General features: G+C 39.7%; 1 protein-coding gene across 1 annotated transcript; it reads left to right on the top strand.

The window, feature by feature from the left end:
- Positions 1 to 27695, top strand: LOC139628008 (CD151 antigen-like). Its single transcript, XM_071489298.1, has 8 exons — positions 1 to 248; positions 4458 to 4542; positions 9142 to 9333; positions 20862 to 20936; positions 24442 to 24546; positions 25723 to 25881; positions 26121 to 26207; positions 26331 to 27695. Exons 2-8 carry the CDS (start codon positions 4459 to 4461, stop codon positions 26388 to 26390), a joined length of 762 nt encoding a protein of 253 aa, XP_071345399.1. The 5' UTR covers positions 1 to 248; position 4458; the 3' UTR covers positions 26391 to 27695.
- Positions 27696 to 27929: the final 234 nt, after the last annotated feature.

Below are 27929 nucleotides of genomic sequence, written 5' to 3' on the forward strand. Positions count from 1 at the left end.
TCGCCCCGGGACAGAAAAAAAAAACACACCCTGAAACACGCGAGGTGGCCCGGGGTGGAGTCAGCAGCAGCAGCCGCACCCCCGCTCGGTCCGTGAACGCACCACTTTGGTTTTCTCGCCCTCCAGCTTCGCTCGGCTGTCGGAGAGGTCTTTATCCAAGGGAGGTGGAATGAAAACAGGAGACATTTAGGATTATTTCCCGCACATTTCCACCTCTCAGTACCGACAGAAGCCCGGAGAAAGTGCAGGTGAGTGAGCCGGAAGTGCTCGGTGTTAGCCGCAGCGGCCGCGCAGGGCTGCGTTATTGTCTTTTTTATACACAGGCGAAACATGTTGCTGCTTTTTACGGACGCACACTTGACACACAAGTTTTTAATCAGGCTGGTGTGGTTTAAAAGTGCGTCGTTTTTGATGAAATAGTCGGTTTTCCTCACAGTTTCGGCAGCGGCGACTTTAGCGTTAGCTTAACACCGGCGTTAAAGATCATGGAGAAAACGCACTGAACTCTGATTTAACGAGTGGATAATCCGATAAATCAACACACAACAAGTCCAATCTGTGTAATAACAACAAACGAGGCGTGTGGGTCGTTGTTATGAGCTCTGACCCCTCTCCAACCACCAGGACGTCACTTTCCAGAGGTTTCACGGATCGATGGCTGTGATTAGTTTAGTTAACTTGTCCCTGTAGTCGGTGCCTGGTCACTTTACTTAATCAATAACCATCAGCTCTTACTCTTCACTTTTATTACATGTTACCAGAGGTGCGACCATAAGTCGATTAATCAGTTGGTTGCTGAAGAAAATGATTCGATCGATCGATTAATCGTTGTCATCTTAGGGCACAATGTTTGACATGTTTCTCTCTGTCTCACTATATAACATCACAACTGATGCTTAATAGATTTTTTTCCTTTAAAAGCCAAAGCAGTCGTGTGTTTACGCCGCAGACAGTCGAACATCCTGGTGTGTGATGCAGCGGTTGCACAGGTGTGATTCATTAATACCTAAAAACATGACTGAACATGAGTCAGGTGAAAGGATGTGTTCACACTGGCAGCACAACTTTGGCACAATCAGCTGTAAATCAGATTACTTGCTGTGCAAAGTCTGGACTTGCAAAAAGTACGAGTTTCCCACAGAGGTGGGCCACCTCCCCTGAAATAAAGACCACCACTGCCAATCAAAATCAGGCCTTTTTTTTTTTTTAATTAATCAGCGAGTTAGCTACAGAAACAAAAATGATGCTCCAGCTTCTCAGATGAGAGGATTTATTGCTTTTCTCTGCATTATATCGCTGCATTTTGAATATAATCAGAATATAAATGAGATATTTGAGGATATCACCTTGATATCTGAGAAGTTGTGCCGAATATTTTTTCACTATTTTTTGCCATTGAAATAAATAACGGGTTATAATTGATAATCAAAGTAATCGTTAGTTGCAAAACATTCAGGTTTGAGGAAGAAGAGCAGGATAACCATTTCACAGGAAATGGCATTTATTTAATTGGTAGATTTGAGTAGCTCAGGTGATAGCAATGAAGATGCTTGTTGACTCTGATCAAAAGACAGGTTTCCAACACACCTGTGCCTCAAGACTCAGTGCAGGAGTTCACTTTTCTAATCTAACAGCAGGTGTGGTTTGTAGTAGTAGTAAACGTTATTTACAGTCTGAAGGGGACAGTGCAGTCAGAATATTGAAATCAAAACTTGAAATATCCAGATTGTCTAAACCGCGCAAGAGATTATTATCTGACGGCGAAGTGATGTGGATGAATAGCATTGTTAGCCTTGCATATTAGCCGAAACCATGTCTTACTTTGACTAAAACACAAATTATTTCTCTACATACTTGTGTGCTCACAGCAGGAGAATATTTAATGAGAGTGAAGCGCTTAAAGTGCTGCAAATTAGACCACAGCTGGCTGCTTGTAAAAGAGTCTGAAACGAGTCCCGGTGCTGGGATAAACCTTTGGCCTGTAAATTAAATTTTGCATTTTTAAAAACTTTCTTTGCTTCTTAAAAACAAGACATTTGAATCCGTAACGCAGTTTTTCGTATAAAGGTTTATTCTTTGTTGAAATATTGATAAATCTCAGATATGACATTGTACAATAGAGTAAACTGTAATTTTATTCAGCAGCCTGGATTAAAGAGAAAAGCAAATAGATACACAAGATTAATGCTACAAGCATCAGCACATCGCCTCTGGTGATGTTTTATTTTAAACTTATTCTTCCATCATTTCTAATAACACATAAAACAAACACTGACAACTTGTAGATGAAAATGAATTTTTGATTTTTATTTTTTTCTCCACCAGACCTTAAAAGCTCGTCATTTACCTTCACTAACCTGCAACGTCTGTAACACTTAAATAAATCTGCTGCTTATACAGATGATAAAAACTTTTCTGGACCTGTTCCAGCCGCTGTAATCTCCTGGGGTAGACAAAACAGCCATTCACTCACCAAATGTGATCTATGGTGAGTGTGTCAGATGGGTGATACGTATGAGCTTTATTTATCAGGGAACACTTTTATTTAATGTGCCCCTGAGTAAAGATGTCGCATCCTGAAATAAACTTAAGCTAATAAGATGCATAATTACGGAAATGAATTGTTGTCCAAAGGTAAACCCTCCACACTGAAGGTGTGTACTTTTATAGTGTTTTTCCATTTTTAAAAGACTTGTAAACATTTTAAACAGGAAGCTTCCTTTCTTGACTCAGCTGCTCTGAAAAGTAAAAAAAAAAAAAAGCGTTGTCAATTAAGTCTTGTTGGAATTTAATTAACAGGAGCACGCTAAGAGGGCCCGCCATAACAGATGGTCAACAGGCAGAGCCCAGACGTACTCGCTCATTCATGCAGTACACTCCCTGAATTGACAGTAGTGTATATGGGAGGGGGGCAGACGGGAGAGTCAGGAGGCAAAGATAAGAGGCACTCAGAGGAGGGCGAGTCTGGGCTTGACTGGCAAGTCAGCCAACAAAATTGTGGGGTTGGAAAAAAAAAGGATGCGAGACTCAAGGAAGAAAGAATACATGAAGGCAGCAAGAAGCGAGTGTTATGTGACTGGATCTATAAATCTTTAAAACGCAAGATTCTTGTTTGACATTGCTGCGGTGAAAACGGTGTCAAATTTTTAATTCATTGCCAACTACTGTGGTTTCAATGCAGAGATTGTGGGGATAAATCTATTTTCATTCCTGTTTAAAAAGGAAAAAGTGACATTTTTAACCACTCAGTGCAAGTACAAGTAATTGTTTTAACTCCAACTGTCATTCATCTGATCTATGAAACACACTTCGCTGAAAATTAATTAATTAATGTGCTTTAAAAAGAAGACAGTTTTGCCTGCTGAAGCGTTGGATGTTGGTACCAGGCACCAGAGAGGCGGGTGGTCATGATTTCCAGCCTTTGGCCAACTCTCAGCTCCTACTCAGTGCTTACTCATGGATCTCTCTGCATACACATGAAATAGCTCAGCTCACTGATTCTGCCTACACTGCTGATCTGATGCTTACTCCCCCACTGTCTGCATTAGCCCTGTAACGTCTCATTTGTTAAAAGCATCTCACAGCAGCAGGAAGGCTACCTTTCATTTGATGCTCTTAATTCTATATCCTCCAAGCAAACCACCAGCCTGCAATGCACTTAATTTAGCTTATTTGATCAATAGAAAATTTATCCACAGCCATTTTTTTTATTAAATTGATTGTTTCTGTTATTTTTCAAAGCAAAACTGCCAAAAATTCTCTGGTTCCAGCTTCTCAGATATGTCGGTTTGCTGCTTTTCTTTGTCATGTATGACAATAAATTAATATATTTGGGTTGATGATCAGACAGATAATTCAAAATGAAGATGTCACAGTGGGCTTGCGAATGTCATTTTTTTTTTTTTACAAATTCTAAACCAATTGATTAATCTAGAAAATAATCTGCAGATTATTTGAGTATAAAAATGCTTAGTGCAGAACCAGTTTAATTCAGTATCCTTGACTTTTTTACCTTCACCAATCTAGTCACTTTTTTTGTAACATAATCTATTATCTCTTAAATCTTATTTATTTTTGTACTTTAGCCATCAAACACTCTGTAATTCTGACTGTTCCTCACTTGTTATTGGAGGTATTCTTTATTATAGGTATTATTTATGTCAGTTTTGTGCAGTGCTTGTGTTTCTGTAGAAAAACAGTTTCGGCACTGGCACCAAAAACTTCAACAAACAAGTTTCAGTGCATATCTAATGCTGGCAGAAAGGGGTTTTTATATGCCAGTGAACAAGGTACCAATCACCCGAACAGTCTGTTACATTTATCTTTGCCAACAAACATCTTTGTCATCTCAAGAGTTCAGTTCTTGATGAAAAGTTTAAGTTGGATCGAAGGAACTAAAAATGATAAATGCTCTATGATATTGTCATAATTGATCTAAAATCTGTTGTCTTTTGCAGCATGGGGGCCTACGAAGAGAAAAAGGAAACATGTGGGACCATCTGCCTCAAATACCTCCTGTTTACTTTCAACTTTCTCTTTTGGGTAAGTTTCCTCTCAGGCAGAGTTGAGCCTGCATGAAGGACTTTTACTCTTGTAACTTTTAATGCACCCTGGGTCTTTCGTCTGTTGATTTTGCCGTCTGTTTTATTGGTCATCACAACATTTTATTCACCAGCTGAATTGCTGAGATCTTGGATTGAAGTCAGACAGGGCGAGAAACACAGTCAGACAAGTTTTAAACAAACCCCCAGGTTAGCCCAACCCACTACATTTGGATAAGAAAACAAAGGAGAACCGTGAAGTGATTTTCCAAACCGCGTCACAGTTTACAGACCTGGTTCAACTTTGACCCTCTGTACTTGCTGTAGTTCAGTTGCACTCGCTTTGAGTTTTACCTCCGAATAAGGTGCTTGAGATAATCCGGCAAAATTGTGTACAAAAATTGTGTTTAATTACTGGTTACAACCTGTTTGATTATCTGTCATGTTCCCAGATGTCAGCAGTTACTTTGGTGGCCAAACCACAAAAATAAAACCCAGACAGTAATGAACTGAATCTTCCTGTAAGCTTTTGATATCTGCCATAAAGATGTTTGGAGATAATAGACCCCTCGTTTGAATAGTTTGGAGAGGAGTGTAATTTGGCCATCAGCGCGCAAGATAACTTAATTAATTAGTTTAATTGTAGGCTAATCGAATTAATAATTGAAAACAGATTTTATGAACAGCCTGAGGTGTTGAAAATGGGTTAGAGTGAAGTTTGACAACAAGTCTGTCCAGCTGGTTAGACGGTGTTAAAATAAAAAAGGCCAGGGGATCAACACAGAAATCCTGATCATTTATCAGCCTAAACAGCCCCGACTGTGACATTGATTAAACTACGAGCAATTCAGAAAACTCATCCAACCCAACTCTTGATAAAGAGGAGGAGAGGATATTGCTGTAAAGTACAGCTCAGGACAGTAATACACATGCACATAGTATGTCCTCATATTAGTGAGTAATTTAGTTTTTACATGTTCTAAAAAAGAAGAATTAGCTGATAAAACTTTCATTTTGAACCCTTCAACAAAGCATTTTTATTCAGGCAATAGAGAAACGCCTGCTGCTATTCCAGTTCACCGAATCAAAGCCAAGTTACATTCTTTGACAGAGGAGACAGAATATGCATTCACAGACTAATTCCTCAAAACTTTCCAGTGTCAAGAACGTAGGAGGAAAACACTACAAATAACCGATTTCGTAATTTGGAGGTGGCATGTAAAGTAAGAGTCAGACATCAGTGTGGCGGCCTCAGGATGGGTGTCTGTTTCATTCTCACTCACTCTGAGTGTGAAATCGCACTCACAGCTCTGCCCGTATGTGATAATCATGTGTCTGCCAAAGAATCAGATTGTACTCAGACTGGCAGTCAAACATTACCGAGCCTTTTCAGTGACAGATGCCAGAGTTAGAAACATATTTATATTTCAGGACCAAATCAAATCTTTTAACCTTTCCCTTGCAGTTATCTCCATTGTCTCTTGTGATTATTAGATTTTTTTTTTGTCCCAAGCTCCATCATCATGCATCACAGCTATTGCAAGTACAGTGTTTCTGCCTCTGGACTGAACTTCAGACAACAAACTGAACACATTGGAGCAGTCTAAAGTAATTTGCTGAATGGCAGCTGTTCATTTAGCTCAGGAGTAACATATGTTCACAATGTCCTATTTCCTATTGATGTACTGTTGGTTTTTATAAAGTTTAGAGGAGGACTCAAGACACCAAATTGAGTAAAAAAGTGAATTCTCATTAAAGCTCAGGCATAACAGGTGTTGCAGTGGGATGACACAGAGTTTTGTTTGTTCCTTTTCTTTTTTTATATTCCTCTGCGCCGGCGACAGCCAGAGCTGGAGGTATATTGTTTTCGGGTTGTCCATTTGTCTGTACGTAGGTACGTCTGTCTGTCTCATTCTTATGGACACAATATCTCAGTAACACCTCGACAGAACTTCTTCAAATTTGGCACAAACATTCATGAAGGACATGAACTAATTCAATTTTGGAGATCAAGGGTCACTGTGACCTTACAAAACACATTATACCAGAATTCATATTGTGACACAATTTTCTAATGGAATAAAGTGATGATGTCATGACATTTTATATCCAAATGACCAAAGGTCAACTTCACAGTCACAGCATAATATTCTGCAAAAACACCTCAGGCTGTTTTTCACTCAGGAACAGAAAAAGGGGAGATTGTGACCATGTTTCCTGCAACTTGACTGGTTGGCAAAGGCATCCAACTGCAAGGCAGTAATTCTAGTTTTTTTATATGTTGTGTGGCCCCTGTATGCTGTGATCAGGATGTTTTGACAGAGGAAACTTCAGGGCCCTTAATAAGTAATATTAGTAAATCTGGTGATGTATTTAAATGACAGTTAAGCATCTGTTTGGCTTGTCATCGCTATCATGTTCTATCCCTTCAGGTTTTAGGTTGTGGTTATTTACGATTTTGAGATTAATGGCAAATATTCAGAACACAACCAGATTCAAGCACCAACTTGACTGATAAGATTGAGTTGTGGATGGAAAATAAACTTGATTGACTGTCAGACCTCAACCACATATCTGCTATGTTTATGACCATAAACAAACCCTGTAATCTTCAAGGTCAAGGAGATAAATTTGAGGGAACAGTGCAATGCATTTTTTAAACAAAGCATTTATTGTGTTAGCAACCAGTTTTTAATAATGAATATCACTGATAACTTACATTTAAGCTCAGAGTAAAATGAAGAAACACAAGATACATCTGCATATGTGTGCATGAAGACACTGAAAACAATAGTGTCCTCCAGCTAATAGAAGTTATTCACTGTATTTCATTTTCATCAGTTATGTTTACTCACTATTTGTTTTTTAACATCATTTTAAAATGTTAGGGCCAAATCCAATGTTAATTCCCCCAAACACCAGTTATAGTTAAAGAACAGCAAAAAAAACAGATTTTCCAAGAAAAATAAAAATATTTCAGTTGTTACCTCCGGTTACCACCAGGGGTCGCCAAAGGTTGGCCCTTGTGCAGCTTTCAACGACTCTTGGACAGGACTCACGAATTCCTGTGGCTCATTCGGTTTTAACAGCAGATACAGATACAGCAAGCATCATGTTCCCTACATGGAGCAGTTACTGCAAAGACTTAACGACATTCGGCTGCTTAACACTGTGGCTTGCTTCAGAGTCTTAATGCATGTACCAGGAGGATTTTCAGAGAGTTGTAAGATTCTTTATGTATTTCAAAAAAGAGAGAAATAAATACGAATTTATTATCATATTTTTAAAAATATTGTTTAATATTGTCATTTCCTATTTAAAATGATCAGTAGTTTCTCTTGACTTAATCTCTAATTAGTCAATTGAAACACTTCTCACGTGCAGCTGGAGACAGGGTCATGTCTACCTATTGTTTTAGGCTTCTAACATAAAGTTAATGTGTAGACTGCTGTGTTATCAGGTAGTGTTGTGCACATATGAACTGTATTGGAAATGAGAATTAAAACATACTAAAATAATGAACATATAGTATTGTAACAGAGGGTAGTGTAGCTAATTGCTGCTCAGTAAATCATTGTAGTTACTTTTTAAAACAGTAAAAGTAAGTCAAGAGTTTTGATTGAAGTGTCTTTCTCAACGTTGTTGTCCTGTGAGTTTTCTGGGTGTGGTACCGTCTGACTCAGTGTCAAGCCTCCGTGACTATCTTCATCTTCTTTTATAAATTAAATCTAAATTAGACAGGTGGTTAGATTGATGGCTTTGGCATGGTAACAGATTTCTGTTGCAGTGCTGCACCATCTGCTGACTCCACATGGTAATATCATATTGATTTAATTTACCTCACATTCTCTTTAATTGCCGGCTTAGATAATGCTGAAGACGTTGGGCTATGAGAGTAGTTATATGATCGAGTGAAGCATTGATTTTTAGGCTAGTTTTTGAATGGAGTTAGTCTATCAGACTTCAAACCATAATGTTCCTGTGTCTCAAAACCTTTTAAAATGCTTAACTGGCAATTTTGAAAAAGTATAAGGGTGCAAGTATTTATTTAGTGATTAGTTTGCCTCTTATTTTATTGATTAATTGTTTAGTTTAGTAAATGTTAAAAAAAAGGAATAAATGGCCAAATGGTAGAAATTTTCTTGTTTTGTCCAAAACACAAAGATTTTAAATTTATTGTCATTTCTGACAAAGGAAAAAAAAGGCGCAGATCCTCTCATTTTAGGAGGTGTTAAAACTGAAAAGATCAGTTTTGATTTCCTGTCAATCAACTAATCAGATTACTGACCTGATCAGCTCCAATCAGCTCATTCACAATCATCTTGCAGCATAAACTCATTCATGGTTAGATTATCTTGTGTGGCAGCGGTGGGTCATTTTTATCAGTTCACATTCAGCCATTAGGTATTAATTTCAGGCTCCTCTTCATCACTTTGAAGATCACTTGGGTGATAAATAATTTAAACCTTTTTTGTCACTCTCAGTTTTTGTCTGCTCGGTGTTGTACAGCTGCTCAGTGTTGTACAGTCTGCTGTTCTAGGGACCAGAGTCGTGGCTTTTCTGTTCCAGATCGGACTCTAATCATGTGTTCTTCTCCCAGTTGGCAGGGGGCGTTGTGATGGCGGTGGGTGTTTGGACCTTGGTTGAGAAGAGCGACTACATTAGCCTTCTCTCCTCCAAGACCTACGCTGCCTCCGCCTACATTCTGGTCCTGGCCGGAGCCATCGTCATGGTAACAGGCGTGCTGGGCTGCTGCGCCACCTTCAAGGAGCAGAGGAGGCTACTGCGAGTGGTAAGAGATCACGTCAGGGTAGAGAGATAACAGAAGCTGCACATTTGTGAAAAAGTGTGAAACAGAAATCACCTGGGCTGTGCAACAAAATTAAACCGAAGACAGTGGGATAGAAAGAACGGCCTCAAAATCTCATTAATTTATTTATCAAATTTATCATTTGCAAGAAACTGAACTTATAAACATCTATAACTCACAGACTCGATCTGGGATCACCTGTTTTTAGGTGGGAAGCCAGAAATACCACAGTTTAATTAAGCTACTCCCATTCAATTTCCAAACCTGCAGCTCCAACCTGAAAATGAGATGAGCAGCAGCAGATATGAAACACTGATTGCTGATTGATTGATTGATTGATTGATGTGGATCGTTCTGACACATTGAACAGCCGTAACAAACCAACTCTCACACCTGATTATTCACAAACCACCTGATCCCAACACGGGAGATTCTGATTCTGAATTAGCAGGTTTATGCTTTTCCAAATATTGATTTGTTTTGCATGAACAGGTTTAACTTGGAAACTCTGCTGTATTTAATGTGCTTCAGTCAGCTGGATCATCCCTCTAGAGAAGAGTCTTCTCTCTGTAGAAACACAGCTCACCCACAGTCACAGTGTGATGTCAGCAGTTTAGAAAGAAGCAAATTAACCAACAGACTAAGGTTTGAGTGAGAGTTAACATTAAGTAGCTACAGCTGGTCATGTTGGTCATTTTAACCACACAAAATATGGCTAGAAATGGGAAACTTGCTAAAACTACCTGCATGTTTTCAATGCTGGTCTTTGCTAATAAAATATAATGAGGAGAGAGAAAAAGTTTGGTCAGAGATATGTCAGCATTTAAGTGTCATAAATCTTGGGTATTTTGCCAACTTATAACCAGATCCAACATGCAACCGGCTATCAGAACCCAAACCTATACACACAACCTATGAGTAATGTTTTTTATTAACACCAGCCCTCATTAGAAGATAGTTTTATTTTCTATTTTCATTACCAGTTTTAGTTTCACTAGTGGTCCTGGAAGAGGTGGAGGAAAAAAACAAAAACAAAAAACAAAGAAACACGAGTTGGTTGGTCAGTGATTTGGAAATTATTAAACTATTGATGCCACTGACAAAAATTGTAACAGTATATGATAATATTTTTTTTTTTAATATCTTGGTATTGCAATTCCAAGAAATTAGGGACTTGTCTTGGTGAGCACAAAGTGTTGGATGGACAGGATAACATTTTAGACAGCATACTTATGAAACCATTATAAAAGTACAGAAAATACCAAATACAAAGATGAGCTAGAAAGTAAGTATAGTTCGTACCTAAGGTTTACATTTCAAATGTCAGATAACCTAAACATATTCAAATGCCCAAAACACCACATTTAATTTGGTTTTTGTCCCATAAAGGAAATATGGACATTGTACACAACTTTTAGAAGTAATGCTTTGGCAGAAGGACATTGTGGTGCCAAACACATGTTCTGGGAACCAATCAGCCTCAGTTGCGTTCAGACAAAACAAAAACTTCATACGAGAGTGTGCGTCCATTATTTTTGATTTGGCACATGCTGTGCTCAGGGTTTTTCCAACAGAAGACACCTGCATGGCACTGAAACCAGCTCACACACTGACAGAAACACTGCACTGTGCACACTCTCATGCACAAACACACACTGCTCAGGCGTTCATCCACACTTTTCAAGATGGTAAATTTATACAGGCACATCACTGTGGGCACAGCTCAAATGTTTGTGCCTTATAAGCTTTGCCAGAACATGCGTCATCTTTGGCATCATCCAGTTTTCACCGGAGATGAAATCCACAAGAATTCGGCAAAGCCAGATATTTTCAATTTGAGACTAAGCAGACTGCCAGATTATAGCCAGATCCCGCAGATTTGCATTGTATGCAGGATTCATTAAGTAGCAAGCAGTCCCTAGAGAACAATGATAGAATCTCACACAAAGTTTTTGTGCATGTTATTAATTACCTTTTTAACTTTTCTCATAAAAGCAAGAAAAGCATTGTTGTGTATTTTTGGTCAGATGATGCAATAATAATGTCTCTTTTGTTATTCGAACAGATTAAAATATGCTTTCACACTCATTTCTTTGCTTGTAACAACTGAAATGTCAAAAAACATACTGTAACAATTCTGATACGGAAACCAGAACTGCAACACAAACATCCATGATCTTGTGTTGTGATATCAGAAGATAGAGCCACGACATCAACCCCGCACAAACCCCAACTCAGTTTTCATTTCACAATTCACTATAACACATGTAAATCATGATCAGTCAGAAATTATTGTTCTGTTTACAGTTAAGGCAAACTGTATGTTTTGTAAATATACTTTGTGGTCCAGTCATGATGAAGTGATCGTGTCAGTGGTAAAAGTTTGGTTTTTAATTCGCTCAGGATATAATAACCCTGAGATTACAACCGACAACCCATGTCAGCAGTGTGGGAACACTTTACGTGTATTTTACGTGTAACTGCCAACTCCTGTGTAGGTTTGGGACACCTGCAGTTGTACAGTCTACTTTATTTTAGTGGATATACTGTGGATCGGCTTAATGTTGAGCCTGAGAAGCAGAAGCAAGTCCCGCCTGCCTCTAATTGGTCTACACTGATATTCTTACCCTATTCCAACCACGCTCTTTTTCTGATACCCAAACCTCACCAACCAGACCCACGCAGGCAACAAGTACTAGCCAATCAGAGTCAGAGTAGGACAGGTCATGACTTTCCCAGCCTGGGCAAAAGTAGTACGGACAGAGAGCACACAGGGTGAAGTTTTAGGACGTTTGTTGAGTTTACTGTCAGATATCCCGACACGTATTAGCTGAAGTGCAGGTTCTGTCACAAAAGTAAGTAGTTAAATATCATTGGGTATTTTAAAGTGGTTATACAGAAATTCTGGAGCTTTCTTAGCGGGATTATGGTGTATACCTGCTTATCACATACACTACACCATTGGACACCTCTCCTTATCTGTAAAAATGAGTCAGATACTGAAACTAGAGTGTCCTACTGGTATTCATTTACTTTCTTGCAAGAGAAGGAATCTTCACAGACATTTTGTGTAGGATAGAAATTACAAGAAAATTTCTGTTGCTTTTGTCCACATTGAACATTGAGGAAAAAACACTCATGTGGACTGAAACCTCCCAGGGCAGCCAGTGTGGGGAGATTTTTTTTAGGCTTTAAAACATAATTGAAAAATCTATAGATCTGTGTTCCATGAATGAAGTCCCCACTATATCCAGGTGATTTGATGTATAACACGGCGCTTGTGAGTAAATCGAGATGTGCGCGCCACCTCTTCTCCTGTGTGTTGTGTACTTTTGAAACGCTCGGTGCATCCTGAAGAGCTGAGATTAGGGCGATGAATCACAGTGACGGAATGAATTTGTCGGCAAGGAGAGATGCTATCTGGATTGTTAAAGAGGGCGAACATAAGGGTGGAGGTGTGGGGGGGGGAGGAGTAGATTAATTGTTTTCCTGTATGTTGTGTGTGCCTGGTACCTGCTGAAAGCACACAAGAGCAGTGGCGATTGGAGACACTGTGCTGTAACCTAAAGGTCAAAAAATTGCACCATAAAAAAAGCTGATGCAGCCGCAGCGTCACCAGCTGTAAATGAGCTCACTGCAGCAGCTTTCTGATTAAAGGGAAGGCAACATCAGACTTCGTGTTAGTGATGATCATACTGTACAAAGTGCAAGAGAGGCCAGTCAGGCATAGAAAAAAGGAAGAACACTTTCCCCGTGGAAGAGGGGTGTGTGTCTGCAAACACACAGCTTCATTGTTTTGCAGCAGAATAGTGACAGAACAGTGTAATGGCTCAGGGAGAGGAGGGAGAAACTTTTTCCTTCCAGAGGACGGAGCCAAATGGAAAGCAGTCCTCCACCTGTGGAGAAACTGAGTTCATGCAGTTCGACCGGACATATTACAACTCTGAGTGCGTCTCAGTCTCCTCTCTGCTTTTCTCTTTAGTTCTCTCTCTCTTCCTCTCTCTCTCTTCATAAATCTTTCCATCTTTTTTTACTTTATCCACTTACCTTTTCTTTTTGTCTTTATATTTCTCCCTCTGTCTGACTCCTCCATTTTATTTACTGACAATAAAGTTACAGATTAAATTTATTCTAATTAGAACTTTTGGTTTGTATTGAGAGTGGAGCTGCAGCTGACAATTGTTTTCATTTTTACCTAATTGATTAATCCTTCAGTCAAAAAGTAAAAAAAAATATCCATCACAATTTACCCAAGCCCAAAGTGACATCTTCAGTTGCTGCTTTTGTCCAATTTACAATCCAAAAGCACAGAGTATTAAGCTTAAACTTTTTTTTTTTTTTAAAGAAAAGCACCACTGCTCAGGGTTTTTAATTTACTGTTTATTGACTAACTGTTTTAGCTATAATTAAGAAGTTTGTTAAAAGCACACAGAAAGATTTGAGCACTTCTCAGGTCACTTTCACAAAAAAAGTAAATAATGACAAATTCTGTCCATGTAATACAACTTGATTTATTTTTAACCAAAGCTCCAAGAAAAATGAAGCCAATTAATTTGAAAAACAGAAAAGTTTGACTAATTGAACTATAACAAAAGTTATAAAAGAAAAGAACAATGAAAGTCAGTACACCCTTCATTCCAACCTTTTTTTATAAAACGTTTGTAGGTCTGCCTTCATTTTTTAATGACAGATTCAATCCGTACAAATCTGTGGAGAGACGTTCTGCCATTCTTCACAGATGATTTTCAGCTGCTTTTTGCTGGAGGGGGTTTGTTGCTCTACCCTCTGCTTCAAAATACTCCAAAGCTGCTCTGTTAGATACAATCAGAGTACAATCAGGGTCGCATTTTTCTTTTTTCTTCTTTAAAAACTTTAAAAAATCCTCTCCTGCCAGGCATCTTGAGACTGGGAGTCATCATTTCATTCAGTATTTGGGTAAACAAACTAGTGCCATCTTTAAAATCATCTCCCCTACACTTTTCGCACTCATGCAGCCCCATATCACCACACTTCCTCCTCCATTTTTCACAGTTGTCACCATGCAGTCACTGTGGTGGTCCTGGCCAGGTCCACACCACACATGCTGGACTCCATCTGATCCAAATTCATTTATTTTGCTTTCATCTGACCAAAGAATTTGCTGCCAATATTCATCAGGCTTCTTTTTATGTTCTTTGGCAAAGTTTAATCTTTTTGTGTGCAGTGGTTTTGTTCTGGGAGGCCGGCCGGAGGTTGACTTCATGCAGTGTCCTTCACGCTGTCTGATCAGTCACTGAAACACCAGTGTACACAGCACTTACCGTCTGTTTTTCAGTGCAAGGTTGCATAAATAGCAACTTGTGTGTGGTGTCATTTTTGAGGACGTCCACTGCTCCTTCTGTTACTGTTAGGAACTCCTGCACTGTACCTCCTGACCACTGCTGCAGCTGTGTCTCAGCTTGTTCAGTAGCCAACTGATGCTCTCGAACCCCCTCACATCTTTCTGAAGTCTCACAATCTGGTTTCTTGGTTGTTCAGGCAGGCAGATGGATTATACATAAGATCAAACACCCTACACTTAAAAATAATACAATTATTGAAAGACAGTACAATTTTGGCCCCTGATATTTTAGTGATATAGCCAGGTGTGGTGTCTCTTACAGCTAGATACAGCTACACTGTCAAAAACAGGGTTGAAATAAATAGACAAAGACACAGTATAGTATTTCAAGATGGGTCTTTTAAAGAGAATGGCAGCAGTAGGATGTTGGATTTACAATGATTAGTCAATTAATTGATTAATCAGTTGACAGAAAAATAATTGGCAACTATTTTGATAATCGATTAATCGCTTTGAGTCATTTCTCTCTCGTGTTGATATTTTTGGATTTGCACTGTTAATTAGAAAAAACAACACATTTGAAGACGTCACATTGGGCTTTGGGAATTTTTCACAATCTTCAGACACTTTATCGACCAAATGGCTGTTCAAACAATCAACTTGCAGCCACAGTGTTAAAATAAGAAAAATGACTAAAAATATGTGACTGTAATTGATTACTATTTTTACTATCAATCAAGTTATTGATATGTTCAACATGTCACATGTAAGGACAAACACTCTCATTCCACTTTGTGTCTCACAGCCTGTCTGTCAGTGCCTCTCAACATCTCTGTTTTATCTCTGTTTGTTTTTTCTTATCTAACTATATTTGCTGTTTCTCTTTCTTTCCATTGGATTTTATTTATCTGAGGCAACAGGCTGGCAGAGCTGCAAGCAGAAGCAAAGATTAAAGAGATCGCTGCTTCACAGTTCATTTCTGTCAGGCGGCTCAGCTCACAGCTAGCCTCCTCTGCAACCTGATGAGTTTTTCATGACTTAGTTATGCTCATTGCTCACGAAGCTCAAGCATTTATTCAGCCGCACAGCACAGTTTCTTAGAGGACCATCTTTTAAGCTTCAACAAGGGCATAATATAAAACATAAATATAATCATGTTTTGTCTGTGTGTGAATAACTGTGAAGAAAACAGTCAAATATGGTATACAGTGTAGTGTTCATTCTTTGTTGGAAAGTCTTAACACTGTGTGTGTGTGTGTGTGTGTGTGTGTGTGTGTGTGTGTGTGTGTGTGTGTGTGTGTGTGTGTGTGTGTTTTGTATACATGGTGCATCTTGAAGAGTTGAGATTACAGCCATGAATCACAGAGAAGGAACAAACTTGTCATGAGGGAGGGGGAAGGGGGGCAGCAAAGAGATTGCCATAGATGGAGAGCATAATGGAGTTGTGGTGTGTGTGTGCGCGCGCGTGTGTGTGTGTGTGTGTGCATACACTATGCTGACTTTATGTCATGCATCAAAAGAAGCAAATTCATGAAGCAACCTCATTAGCATTTTTAACTCATTAACAGCTTTATCCAAAATCTTTTTGGAGGGGCATTTTTGCCTTCATTAGATGTGACAGAAAAGGGGCAGAGAGAGGGGGAACAATATGCAGGAAAGAGTCAGGCCGGTCAGGAGTTGAACCTACGACCTGGCTGCTAAGAGCATCAGCTCATGTGCTACACACACTAACCACTCGGCTATTGGGTCTCCTCTGCTTACTCTTTTTTAAATATCATATCACTACAGTTGCTGCCATTGATGAGTTGCAACAGTGTTTTTCCCTTGTTTTGGCTTTTTTTTTAATTTATAATTTATTCAGGGTACTTTTTATTGAGAGGCAACCTCTCCTCTGCAGTTTGTGAGAAGTCATGGAGAAGCTCTAGTTAAATCTCATACCTATCATACCTAGCTGTATTTACTGCCAGTAGGCTGATATAAACAGTGGTATTCAGTATATATCAGAAGAATTTATGTGAAATCTGACAGAATGAATGTAACATCAGTTTAGTGTCTGTAGAGAGACTGTGATATAGATCTGAAAAGGAAAATTAATCTGCACCTTGTTTGGATTTTATTGGGTGCAGCTTTGTCACTGTGAGGATTTGCTGCTTTTCTCTGTTTTATATCAATGTAAATTGAATAATTTTATGTTTTCAATTATTTTTGGGCAAAACAAGGAATATGACAATGCCCAGTTGCAGTTAATGGAAAAACAATAGTCATAACAATTAGCAAAGAAAATAAAGGCCTCTGCTAATGTCAGAGCAAATCAATACACTTTTATGAAACAATATTGAGCTTCCAAACACAAAGGCAGCATATTTAAAGAGGGAGGCAACTTTTAACACCGTCAGCTAGAAACCACATTGACACAAGATATGTCATGTTCTGTCTGATTCAGCTCAGCGGGTGATTGATCAATCACATCAAGTATTTACAAGTTGGGAAAAGGAGAGGCGCAGGCAGGTGGGGATATGTGATGAAACACCCATTGCACTGCTGCCGGTATGAAGTCGGTTTGATAGTCACCACCTCCTGGACTCTGCATCAAGCTGAAGTTAGTTTAAAGTTCCTGTTCACTATGTGGCTCGAGAGGTCCACCACACAGCCCATGGTCCCAGGTTGAGTTCCTTTAAAACCCGACGTGTCCAAACACTATCTGTCTGATTAAAGTCACCATCAGGGTGACTCTGAACTCCTGCCTGCACAGTAGTTTTAACGGCAGTTGTACCTTTCTCAACAAAGTCTGATATAAAAGCTCTGTCAAACATAGAGCTGCATACAAATGTGTGTATTCTCAGTGAAGTTAGGTGTTGTTCCTTTATGTACACTTCATGCTAGTAGAGGAAAGAATGTACAAAAAGTCTGAAGGAAAGAAAAGGGTGGGAAAGAGGGAGACAAAAGGACAAAGAAACGACAGATATTTTCTAACAACCTCAGTCTGAGTTCACCAGGAAGCCACTGTGGAATCTGAAGCCAATGCTGGGCTTTAAAAAAAAAAAAAAAGGTTTTGTACACATGAACCTACTGAGAGTCATTTTGACAGTAATTACACTGTGCCATTAGGTCGCCCGGGAGAAGAATGGAAGCTCAGACGTTAAATGAGTGTGTCTGTGAGAGAGAGAGAGCATGCCTGAGATCATGAGGAATCCTCTGGAGTCACTGCAGTCAGTAATTCAGCCGCCTCGGTCTCCACAGCCACAGCCAACAACAGGTCGTCTGACATCCCCTGTACACATCACTGTCCGTGTGGGATCAGTCTGCAAAGGCTGTGTGTGTGTGTGTATGAAGCAGGGGGAGCAGGAAGAGACACAGAACATAGGTATTGTAGAGTCTCAGAAAATCTGGCCTTATATAACTCAATGGACCTTGTTCAATGAAACTTTCACAGTGGCTGTGTTTCTGTGTTGTTCAACGTGTAGCGTTTTCAACTTGCTTCCTCTTTCTTCTCGTGTTTATACATCGGTTGTTCAGTTATCTGTGTGGTTTGGAAGAGAAATCGACTGGGTCGGGGTCCCACCGACCAAAGAGCCAGTCAACAGTCAACAAGGAGCAAACCCTGATTCAAATTTCAAGAGGCACACGCCAGTTGCGGTCATGCAGTTGCGGAGGTTGGCAGGTGCATGTGTGTGTTTGCAGGGACTGCCATGAGAATACAACGGGCTTAAGAGCCGGGTTATACTCTGTCACAACTAGGTCAACAACTAGGTCGTACTGTCAAACCATGTTGGAAATCAAAGGTGTTAACAGTCGTTCCGAATGTCCACACCGAAAGGCAGGGTGAAAAGCCTGGGTGGGCTTGAATGGTATGTTTAAATATGGGGAAAACATATTTTCAGACACTCCCCAGAAACACATTCATAGTGTTGTACTTGGTTGTTCATGCCTCAAATAATGTAACAAATACACACAACAGCAAAAGCGAATAGCAGGTAGTCACAAGTGTTTTTGATAAAACACAGGCAACTGTTTCAGTTCCCATGCAGCATGTGCTGTGCTGTAATCTTATCCACCACAAAACCAGCGTGATGAATGAGATCGCAGGGAGGAAATATTAGCATTCAAAATACAAATATCAGACTTACAATATATCAGTAACACCTAGTTAATGTACCTAGAAGTTAATTGTTTCATCCCATTTTTCTGCATGTGTTCATATACGTTTGTCACAGTGCTTCTCTCCAAACCCTCAACACATCATCGAAATGCATCCTAGAGTCTGCTCAGCGTTCAGACTCAGAGCCACTCAGAGATCTAATCAGCCCAAGCTATCAAATCAAAGACAAAGTCCACTTTACTGGGCTGATTTTCTCTTTCTGATAGCAGCAGGCCAGAGGAATTTGGGTCAAGGTTTTGGGCTGATAATATCTCTTCTTGTCTTTAATTCTGGAAAAAAAACTTGGCACGAAAAGCAGACCTTCCCTCAAACTCCCATGAGCCTGGTCACGAATCAGATACCGACGATAAACTCTGAAGAGCAAACCTCACTCAAAGTCACTGAGTGTGAGATGTGCCACTGTGCAAAGACGGAACGTTTCAGACTTTAACAAACATACTTTGAGCAAAAGAGCTGAGAATGAATAGAAACCCAGAAGAGTTTTATTTCAATTTGCCTAACTTAATGTTTTGTCATCTGTTGTGAGGCCTCTTTTTATGTGCTGGCAAAGTTATACTTGTAATATACACTGCTATTACCAGTTTATTAGTTACACCTGCACATTGTAATGCAACCCACAACATCAGCTTTTCAATAAATCCTACATTTGCAAAGCTTGGAGGTGCCGTTAGATTTATTATTTATTATTGTATATCTCATTTTGGATTCAGATCCTCATCATCGCCTTTATGCTCATTGATTAAACATTTAGCAGACCTGCCACATGCTACCCTTGATTTTTTTGCTGTGTATTAGTTCCATATTTCATGCTTATTGTATACAGTTTATATACTGTGTGCTAATATAGCATACTGTTGGTGCAGTTGTTTTACTAGAAATGAGTGTGAAAGTGCGAAAAGGGTCACTCATAGAGATGAACAAAGAGAGTTATGACCTGAACCTGCAGCACCCCTCGGCTTTATGAAGCTTTACAGGGTTTCAGCTCATTGGTTGTGTCTGATTGCAACTTCACTGTTTTGGTTCAGTCTCATCACTCTCACAGCGTTGTCTTCAGCGGCAGCAGGCAGCTGTGCTGTTGGTTTAAAAACCAACAACACACTACCTGCTGAGAAACAAATGGCAGACGGGCACAGTTGGAGAGTAGTTGGTGAACAAAGTGGAGCATACAGCAGCTAAAGATCCAGGTATTTCCTTCAGAAGTTGGTAGGGACCAAAAACAGAGCCAAAAGAGTGTGAATGTTGGCCAGCTGGCCATAAACATGAATAATGATGAGGCTTTGTAACTACTGGCTGTTTGAAAAAGCAACAGTTTGATAACAAGTTCACCACATAAACTTAAAAGGTGATGATATCAATGTTGTTCTCACAACTTGTTTTTTCTGCTGCCAAGAGTCCAAACAAAAAAACAATCAGTTAGTGCAGGTTTAAGTGTTTCACACCAACGAATCAGGGAAAGAACTAACGCAGTACTTCAGATGTCAGTTGAGATATTTCTGGAGCTGTTTCACCTCCAGTCCAGATATTTATCCTGCTGTGAGCAGCTCACGTTTGCTTTACATCTTGGGAGAATAGTGAACACGTACAGCAATCAGAGAGAATAAAGCTTTTTTATTATGCATATTTTGAATATATTATTTTGTCGCTTTTCCAATGTAACACACTACACACTCAAACACTGCTCAGAGTTAGTGTGTGTCATGAATTGCAGACACTGTCACTGTTCACTTGTGAGAAACCTATCTTGGTAATTAGAATATATTTATGCGCTTTGTTCACTCTCAGTTATTCCTTTATTGAATGAATGCTTAAATGTACAGTGGACAGACTTAGTTTAATCTAATGAACAGCTCAATAGATTGAGACCAGACCCTAACTGCTGTGTTGTTTCTATTTTGTTCAAACTACCTTTCTAGCTTTTTATGTGTGACTTTAAAATGCTCCCACTGAATATTTTGAAGCCACCTGTCGCTTCATCACATTAGGATGCACTAACTGTATTTCCTTCTCACCTGATGTTCCCTGTGTCCACAGTACTTTGTCCTGCTGCTGTGTATCTTCCTGTTGGAGATCCTCGCTGGCGTCCTGGCGTACATCTACTACCAGCAGGTAATCCCTTTGGGCCAATTAAAAAAAATATGTTCAAATATATTTTACTATGCATCCTTGGATTTGTATATGAGGTTATATGGAGGAGCAGCTGAGAAATATGGGAAGACTAGATACTGATTTCAAATGACAAAAAAACATTGTTTAAAATCAGACACATGGTTTGGATTTGTTTGAAGTAATAATTGAGTCTTAACTGAAATGTGTTGGCAGATTACAAAGGTCGGGGAATCTCATGAGTACTGTTAATCTTCTTCATCTACATTTTTTGATCAAGTGTTGCTTATTATTAAAAAATTAAACTGTCATGGTGTCTTGGACACAAGTAAATCATCATCTGATATTAAAACCTGTCGTCTATGTATTTAGCAGCAATAATATACTCAATACACTGCAGTAGAAAATCACTAATGTACTAATAAATCAACAGGTGTAAATCAACACATTTGCTAAAACCCGGCATGTCTACATCATGTCTTTTATATTGATGTTCAGTAACGTGCATTATCAAGATCAAATAAACAAATAAACAAAGCATTCTTGACAAAAGTTTTATGCCTCCTAGTCTGGGCACGTAGTCAAAGGTGTTTTGATAAAACTGTCTCAGTTCCCATGTGACGTGCTGTGCTGTAATTTTATCTGCGACAAAACCAGCATGATAAATGAGATCGCAGGGAGGAAATATAAGACAGCCCATTAAATATACAAATATCAGACTGACCATATTACTTGTGGTACATTTAGTCCAAATGGAATGAAAAATACCTCCAGCATGCATATAACAAGGCTGAATGCACTGTGTCAGAAGAATTTAAACATTTTATGATTTTAAACTGAAGTACAGCTGAAGTACAAAGAAATGAAGAGCTCTCACAACACAGGTTAATGATTTAAGAGAGTAACAACACTGTTTAGCAATACAAAATGTGCACTGAATGCGTGCGTGGTCATTTTCTTAGTGGTTGACGCAAAAGCTAAACTATAACTGACAACCTCTCTCAGCACATTTCAGCTCCAGCAGCGTAGAGTTATACCGACTGCACTGCAAGCAGTTGCAAATGAGACTTTTTTACCTCGTGCAATATTAACATGACACAGCTCTCCACCAGCACCGGTCCCACTCTGACTAGTCTTAAAGCCCGGTGGCTTGTAGCTCAGCAACAGGACTTTTCTGAGTCTCGAGGTGCACTGCTATCATTATAACTGTCTCATTCATAATACACAACTCATCTGAACATGGGCAGTCACTGAGCTCCACAGCTCTCTTCTGCTTCCTTAAGCTGTGTCTCCTTTATTCGCTTCAAAAGATTCTTGCTAAAATCTCTAAAGCTACTCGTCTCCTCTATTTCCTTTTTGCCTCATCTCTCTCTCTGGTAATTAGTTATGAGAACTGAGCATTTGTTTTTTGTTTCAAGATGCCAAATACCATGAAACCTGCTTGTAACTAACTCACAGTTGTACATATTCATGTTTAGCAAGCTGCAGATCGTCCACAAGGCCAGAGCTGTTCTGTCATTGTCAGAACAGTTCAACATGAGCCAGCCTGCTCCACCTACTGTAAAGGAAAGCAACAGCAAAGGCAGTTTACATGTATACACATCAGTGTTGCCTCCTTCAGGCAAAGAAAATAATATTTAATAATTAAATAATCCACCACTTGCAGGCAATGAAAGCTCCAACTGTGGGTTTATATACTAGTATAGTATACTAGTATACTTGTTCTGTCTCTTAGTTAATATATAAGTACATAACAAAATCAACATGTTTGCATCACAGTAGCCTCTTGTAGATATTCTAAAATTACAGCTTGTGGCTTTGAAATACCAAATAAACATTAAGATTTGTGAGGCACAGCCCCCTCCCAAATCTCTTATACAAATCTATGATTATTTTTCCTCAGACCACTTAAAATTAAAACACAGAATCCTCCTACAGTTTTATTCACCTATCACCACATCTGTAACAGCTTGATACAGAAACCTAAACTAAAAAAAAAGAAAAAAACTGCAGCGAATTGTCAACAGATCATTCAAAATCATAGGCTTCCCACTCCCATCAGTTGAATCACTGTTCAGCAAGAGCATAATAAAAACAGCAGGTAAAATTACAACTGATCCGAAATCTGTTTCAGCCTCTGACCTCTGGGAGACATGAGTGGTCCTTGTCCGCCAAAACAACCAGGTTTACGAATACTTTCTTACTGCTGCAATAAGGACTCTGCAGTTCTGCCTCGTAATGTCTTATCCTCGCACCTTGCATTGTGATACACTCAGCCCTTCATTCTTTAGGGATACCGTGATTATCATTTATTCTGTAATTGCATATGTTGTGCTGCTGACACTGTGTCTTGAGTATTATTTTTAGTTGCTGTACCAAAAACAATTTCCACAGACTCATAACTTCATATTAATTGGGTTTTTTTCTCATTTGGCTTTTGCTTCTCTGCTTTCTAAGTAACAAAAAAGGACACTTCTGGAGAACTGAAGTCACACGAAGACACTCTGAACAGTGTGGAATGTATTCTTAGCAGTATTCCACAGAAAATATGCAAAATATAATTACAAAACTTACCAAAACTTTAACAAACTACATTTTGCAAGTTCAAAATGTCAGCAGACCTGCAGCTGTAACAGTCATTGTCCTCAGGTGGCACAAGTGTCAGAGCAGCAGATGCTATTACCTTCCTTGCCTGTAGATAGTGCACATCGTCTTTTTGTCATCACCTCCTGCTGCTGCTGTCACATCTCTTGATAATCGATGGTCCATGTTAGACCTTAACTGCAGGGCTCGTGCGTCTCTGCAGCAGAATGATGTTGGTCCAGCCTGATTTCACAGCCATGCAGCCATCCCCTGATCAGAGGCTTGAACTCACGTTTGTCTTTATTTGTATGTTGTTAATGCAGCGCCATCATACTGTTCACTCCCACACCTGCTGTCTCTACTTATTGAGCCATTTTAAACCTTGAACTGCTGCTTTCACTTCAGTGCCGCAGTGTGGCCCGCACTGTCAACAGGTGAAATAAAAACCTAAACTCTCCCGTCCCTCCCGTTTCCTCCTACTCTCCTCTCCTTTCCCTCTTTGTCTTCACCTCGCGTCTCATCTCTCTCCGTCCTCCCCTTTCTCTCTTCATCATTCATTCCCTTGATATCTCCTTCACGCTTTGATTTACAGTGGTTTCCCAGCTGGCTCGTTGCCATAGAAACTGAGCCCCCCAGACCTCCTGCTCCTACAGTGAGCGTTGTCTGCCACTGGTCTAGAGAACAAAAAAAAAACCCACAGACTTATTCTGTCTTTGCCCCGGCTGCGTCCTCGTCTGCTCCTCTGTTGTTACAACTGTTGTCCGTGACGTGTATCATCAAGAGAGCGATTAAATCCTGTCATCAGTAGCAAAATCAACAGTTGCAACTAATTTATCACTAGTGGTCATGCTCCGTGCTGGCCTTGGATTGTAGCTGTGTAGTGGGCTGCTAGTGCATTTGTTTGTGTGTGTGTGTGTTTGAACAGTTGAACCAGGAGCTGAAGGAGAACCTGAGGGAGACCATGATCCAGAAGTATGAACAGCAGTCCTATGAACACATCACCAGGGCTGTGGATAAACTGCAGCAGGAGGTAAGTGTCTACATACCAAGATGGAGGGATACAACTACCAAACAATTTTACAAGGTGGAGGTTAATTTAAGCTTCATCACAAACTCTGAAATTGCAACTGATACTTTCAAGAATCCAGTCACACCCACAGTTTTTCTTGACCCAAAATAGATTGGAAAACTGGATATATTTAAGGTAGTTGTTTGCATCCACACCTTGGTATTATAAATGAACCTGGGCGTCTTACCAAAAGTCACATGGACTCACATGTGGCTTGTTCACTGGACAGAGTTTTGGTAACCTATCATCCCATCAGATTAGAGATTTTGGTGATGGGGCCGAGTCAAAACAAATCCGATTCTAATCCCTCTGACTTCAGCTAAGCATGATGGACTTGTCTGCACTCACTGCTGTAATTTACCCTCTGTTGCTTATACCAGTTGACAGCACATGAAGGAATGGATAAATCTGCGCTGCAGTTGAGACTTCAGTTGGTTTATATTTTATACTCAGATTTTCAAGTAGGAGAAGCCCCAGGCTATCCGATGTCAACATTTACTCTTTATTCTTTCTTCTCAAATTATCATTTTCTACCATTTCCAGTCATTTGTTTGGTCTTCGCGCACTTTCACTTTTAAAGGAATAGTTTAACATTTTGCTGTCCTGCGTTACTGCCGGTGAGAAGATCGATATCTCGCTCACGTCTGTCCATTAAATAGATATAGATAGAAATAGAAATAGATACAGCCAGCAGCTGGTTATCTTATTTTAGCATAAAATCAGCTAATCTGGCCCTGTCCAAAGGTAACAAACGCCACCTACCAGCATATCTAACATTTATTGCTTAATCTTGAACAAAAACAAACATTTGTCAAACTGGTTGGTTTGTGTGGTTTTACTGGTGGTTAAGTGTTGGACTGTTTCTGATTGGAATCAGTTGTCAGACAATTAGCAGAGACTCCAGGACTCCTTACTGCTCCTGGCCATGGTCCTCTCAAATAACTCTCGCTAAGGAAACAAATAAGCCTCTTTCCCAAAAGTCAAACTATCCCTTGTGCAAATTACACTGGGTTCTGCTTATCTTTGCTTCGGTGAAGTGTAGTATCGATCTTGTTCTATTGGTATAAAACCTTTTACTTCTTTTTGCCTCTAATACCTGTGAAGTTGAAATGTGTTTTCTTCTGTCTCCCATGTCAGTTCAAGTGCTGTGGGAGCAACAATTCAACCGACTGGGCCGCGAGCATCTGGATTCGCTCCAGAGAATCAAATCACAGGGAGGTGCCTGACAGCTGCTGTAAGAGTCCCACTGAGCTCTGTGGCCGCAGGGACCACCCGTCCAACATCTACAAGGTGGAGGTGAGAGGATGAAGGGTGCTGAGGGTATCGGTGGGGTTGAGTTTTCAGTACTGGAGGCTTCATCAGTAGGTCTGTCATGTCTCAGTGTGCCAGTATAGAGACTTTGTGGTGTAAGAGTAGCGGAGAAAAAAAGAGCAAACATATCTGAAGCGTATACATAACACTTGTTTACAGTGAGACGCCAGCAACAGTCCCACATCAGCTGATGCCACATGAAACAAACTTTGTTTTTCATTTAGGGTGGCTGCATCACTAAACTGGAGAAATTCATCCTGGACCATCTGAAGATCATTGGAGCAGTGGGTGTGGGGGTTGCCTGTGTACAGGTGAGTAAAAAACTACTTTTTCATCAATTTGCTTACATATAAACAGAGATTAAATAAATGTGTATCCATGGAGATTGCAGTTTTGCAAAATGACATTTATCTTCCCCTCTATCCAATCCCCAGATTATAGGGATGGTGTTTACATGCTGCCTATATCGAAGTCTAAAGGCAGAGCCATACTAAGAGAAGCAAAAGAAGAAAAGTGTGTGGGTGAAGGAGGGAACTTCATCACCACATGCCATACTCAAATAGCCCATAGGTTCTTTTCTTTGCCGTGCACACAGGGGAAGGAAATTTTGGCAGGGGATCAAATTGCACATCAGAGGATCTCATTTTGGTAAACAAAGGGTGGAAAAACACTACAAGGTTTCTTGAAGTAATTAGGCACTTAAATTGCAGTCTCGGCTACATCTTCAAGATCACAGCGCTGTGAGAAAAAGCCTCTGAGAGAAACTGATGAGAATTTTAGCACAGATTGTGCAAATTAGTGTGGAACAGCCTCCATGGGACTAAAACATTGTAGTTTTCTTCCACTCTGATTCCCTCAGTGTACATTTCTATGTGTGGACCAGGTGCTACACCGGAGAGTGGTGTAAAGATCAGTGGAGTAAAACTGGCATTTTGCAGAAAATGTTAATCCTGGTCGCAGCAGCAGCTTCTCTTTCCCAGCAGCATGGTTTAACAAGCCCACCTCTGGGGCCCTCTTCTACTGCAACAGCGTTTTGTTTCCACATTAACCAGCCAGTCGTGCATTTTAAGTCTTTGTTCGATAGCGGCCTTTTAAACTTTTGAACTGTTAGTTTTTATATTTTGTAAATGATGATTTGGCCTGAGGTGCTTTCTTATGAACTATTATTTTTGCCTTTAATGTCTAATAAGTCTTCATAGTGACATGTCAGTGTTTGATCATGTTTTTAGTCAAACTACAACACTTGTTAAGAACACATTATCTGCCAGTGAAGGTACACAAGTTAGTGCCTTGTTCAATAACGTAACTGTGCCATTTGAGTAATGCCAGCATTTTAACCCTGTGTGAGCGCTCTGTGTGTAAAGGCTGATGTTCATGAAGTGATTTTGTGATTGTGTTAATGATACATGCAAGCAGCGGCACTAATATTGCTCATAAGACAGTGCCTCATGTTTCAGCCTTCTTTTTTTATACAACGGATTTATTCACTGATGCCAAAGTTGCCAACTGGTACATTTTGTAAGGACCTACTGTATTTCTTCCAGCCTCATTCACTTAACTACTGATGTCTCTCTTTTTAGATTGTTTTCTTAAATGAAGATTTTGTTTACTTTTCAATAGACCATAAATATATTATTGTATTTAACAGACACATGGTAGAAAATGCAAGTAGTTTCTCACTGTTATTAATGATCTTTTCCTGTGTGCCTCAAAGACAACACTGAATCAATCTGCTGTATTTCTGTCTTTGTTGTGATCCAGGAATTATTTTACCTTGAAATAAACATCAGTCAACAACACAGTTTGCTTCAGCTCTGTTTGCTTTCTCAGCAAAAGTCGGGCAGCAGGTAGCAGCGTGAGCGGTGTAACAAGGTGCATCCACATTTTTAATTCCATTAATAAATTTTGCTGAGCAACAACGTCCTTCACCTCACGGTTATCGGGTCGTGTCATCCCAAAAACTGCCAAAATAAATCATTATTGTGTAAAGACAAAACCATGTGTCTGTAACCAGTGGCCCTTACACAATTGGC

The sequence above is a fragment of the Trachinotus anak genome, unplaced genomic scaffold (assembly GCF_046630095.1).
Source record: "Trachinotus anak isolate AG129_WGS33_773 ecotype Australia unplaced genomic scaffold, CSIRO_AGI_Tana_v1 ptg000011l, whole genome shotgun sequence".
Classification (NCBI taxonomy): domain Eukaryota; kingdom Metazoa; phylum Chordata; class Actinopteri; order Carangiformes; family Carangidae; genus Trachinotus; species Trachinotus anak.

Excerpts from the sequence above, each read along its gene's own strand:
- LOC139628008 (XM_071489298.1), top strand. The coding sequence starts at position 4,459 with ATGGGGGCCTACGAAGAGAAAAAGGAAACATGTGGGACCATCTGCCTC. Across the intron at positions 20,937-24,441 it reads CGTACATCTACTACCAGCAG|TTGAACCAGGAGCTGAAGGA; the intron begins GTAATCCCTTTG and ends GTGTTTGAACAG. Across the intron at positions 24,547-25,722 it reads TGGATAAACTGCAGCAGGAG|TTCAAGTGCTGTGGGAGCAA; the intron begins GTAAGTGTCTAC and ends CTCCCATGTCAG.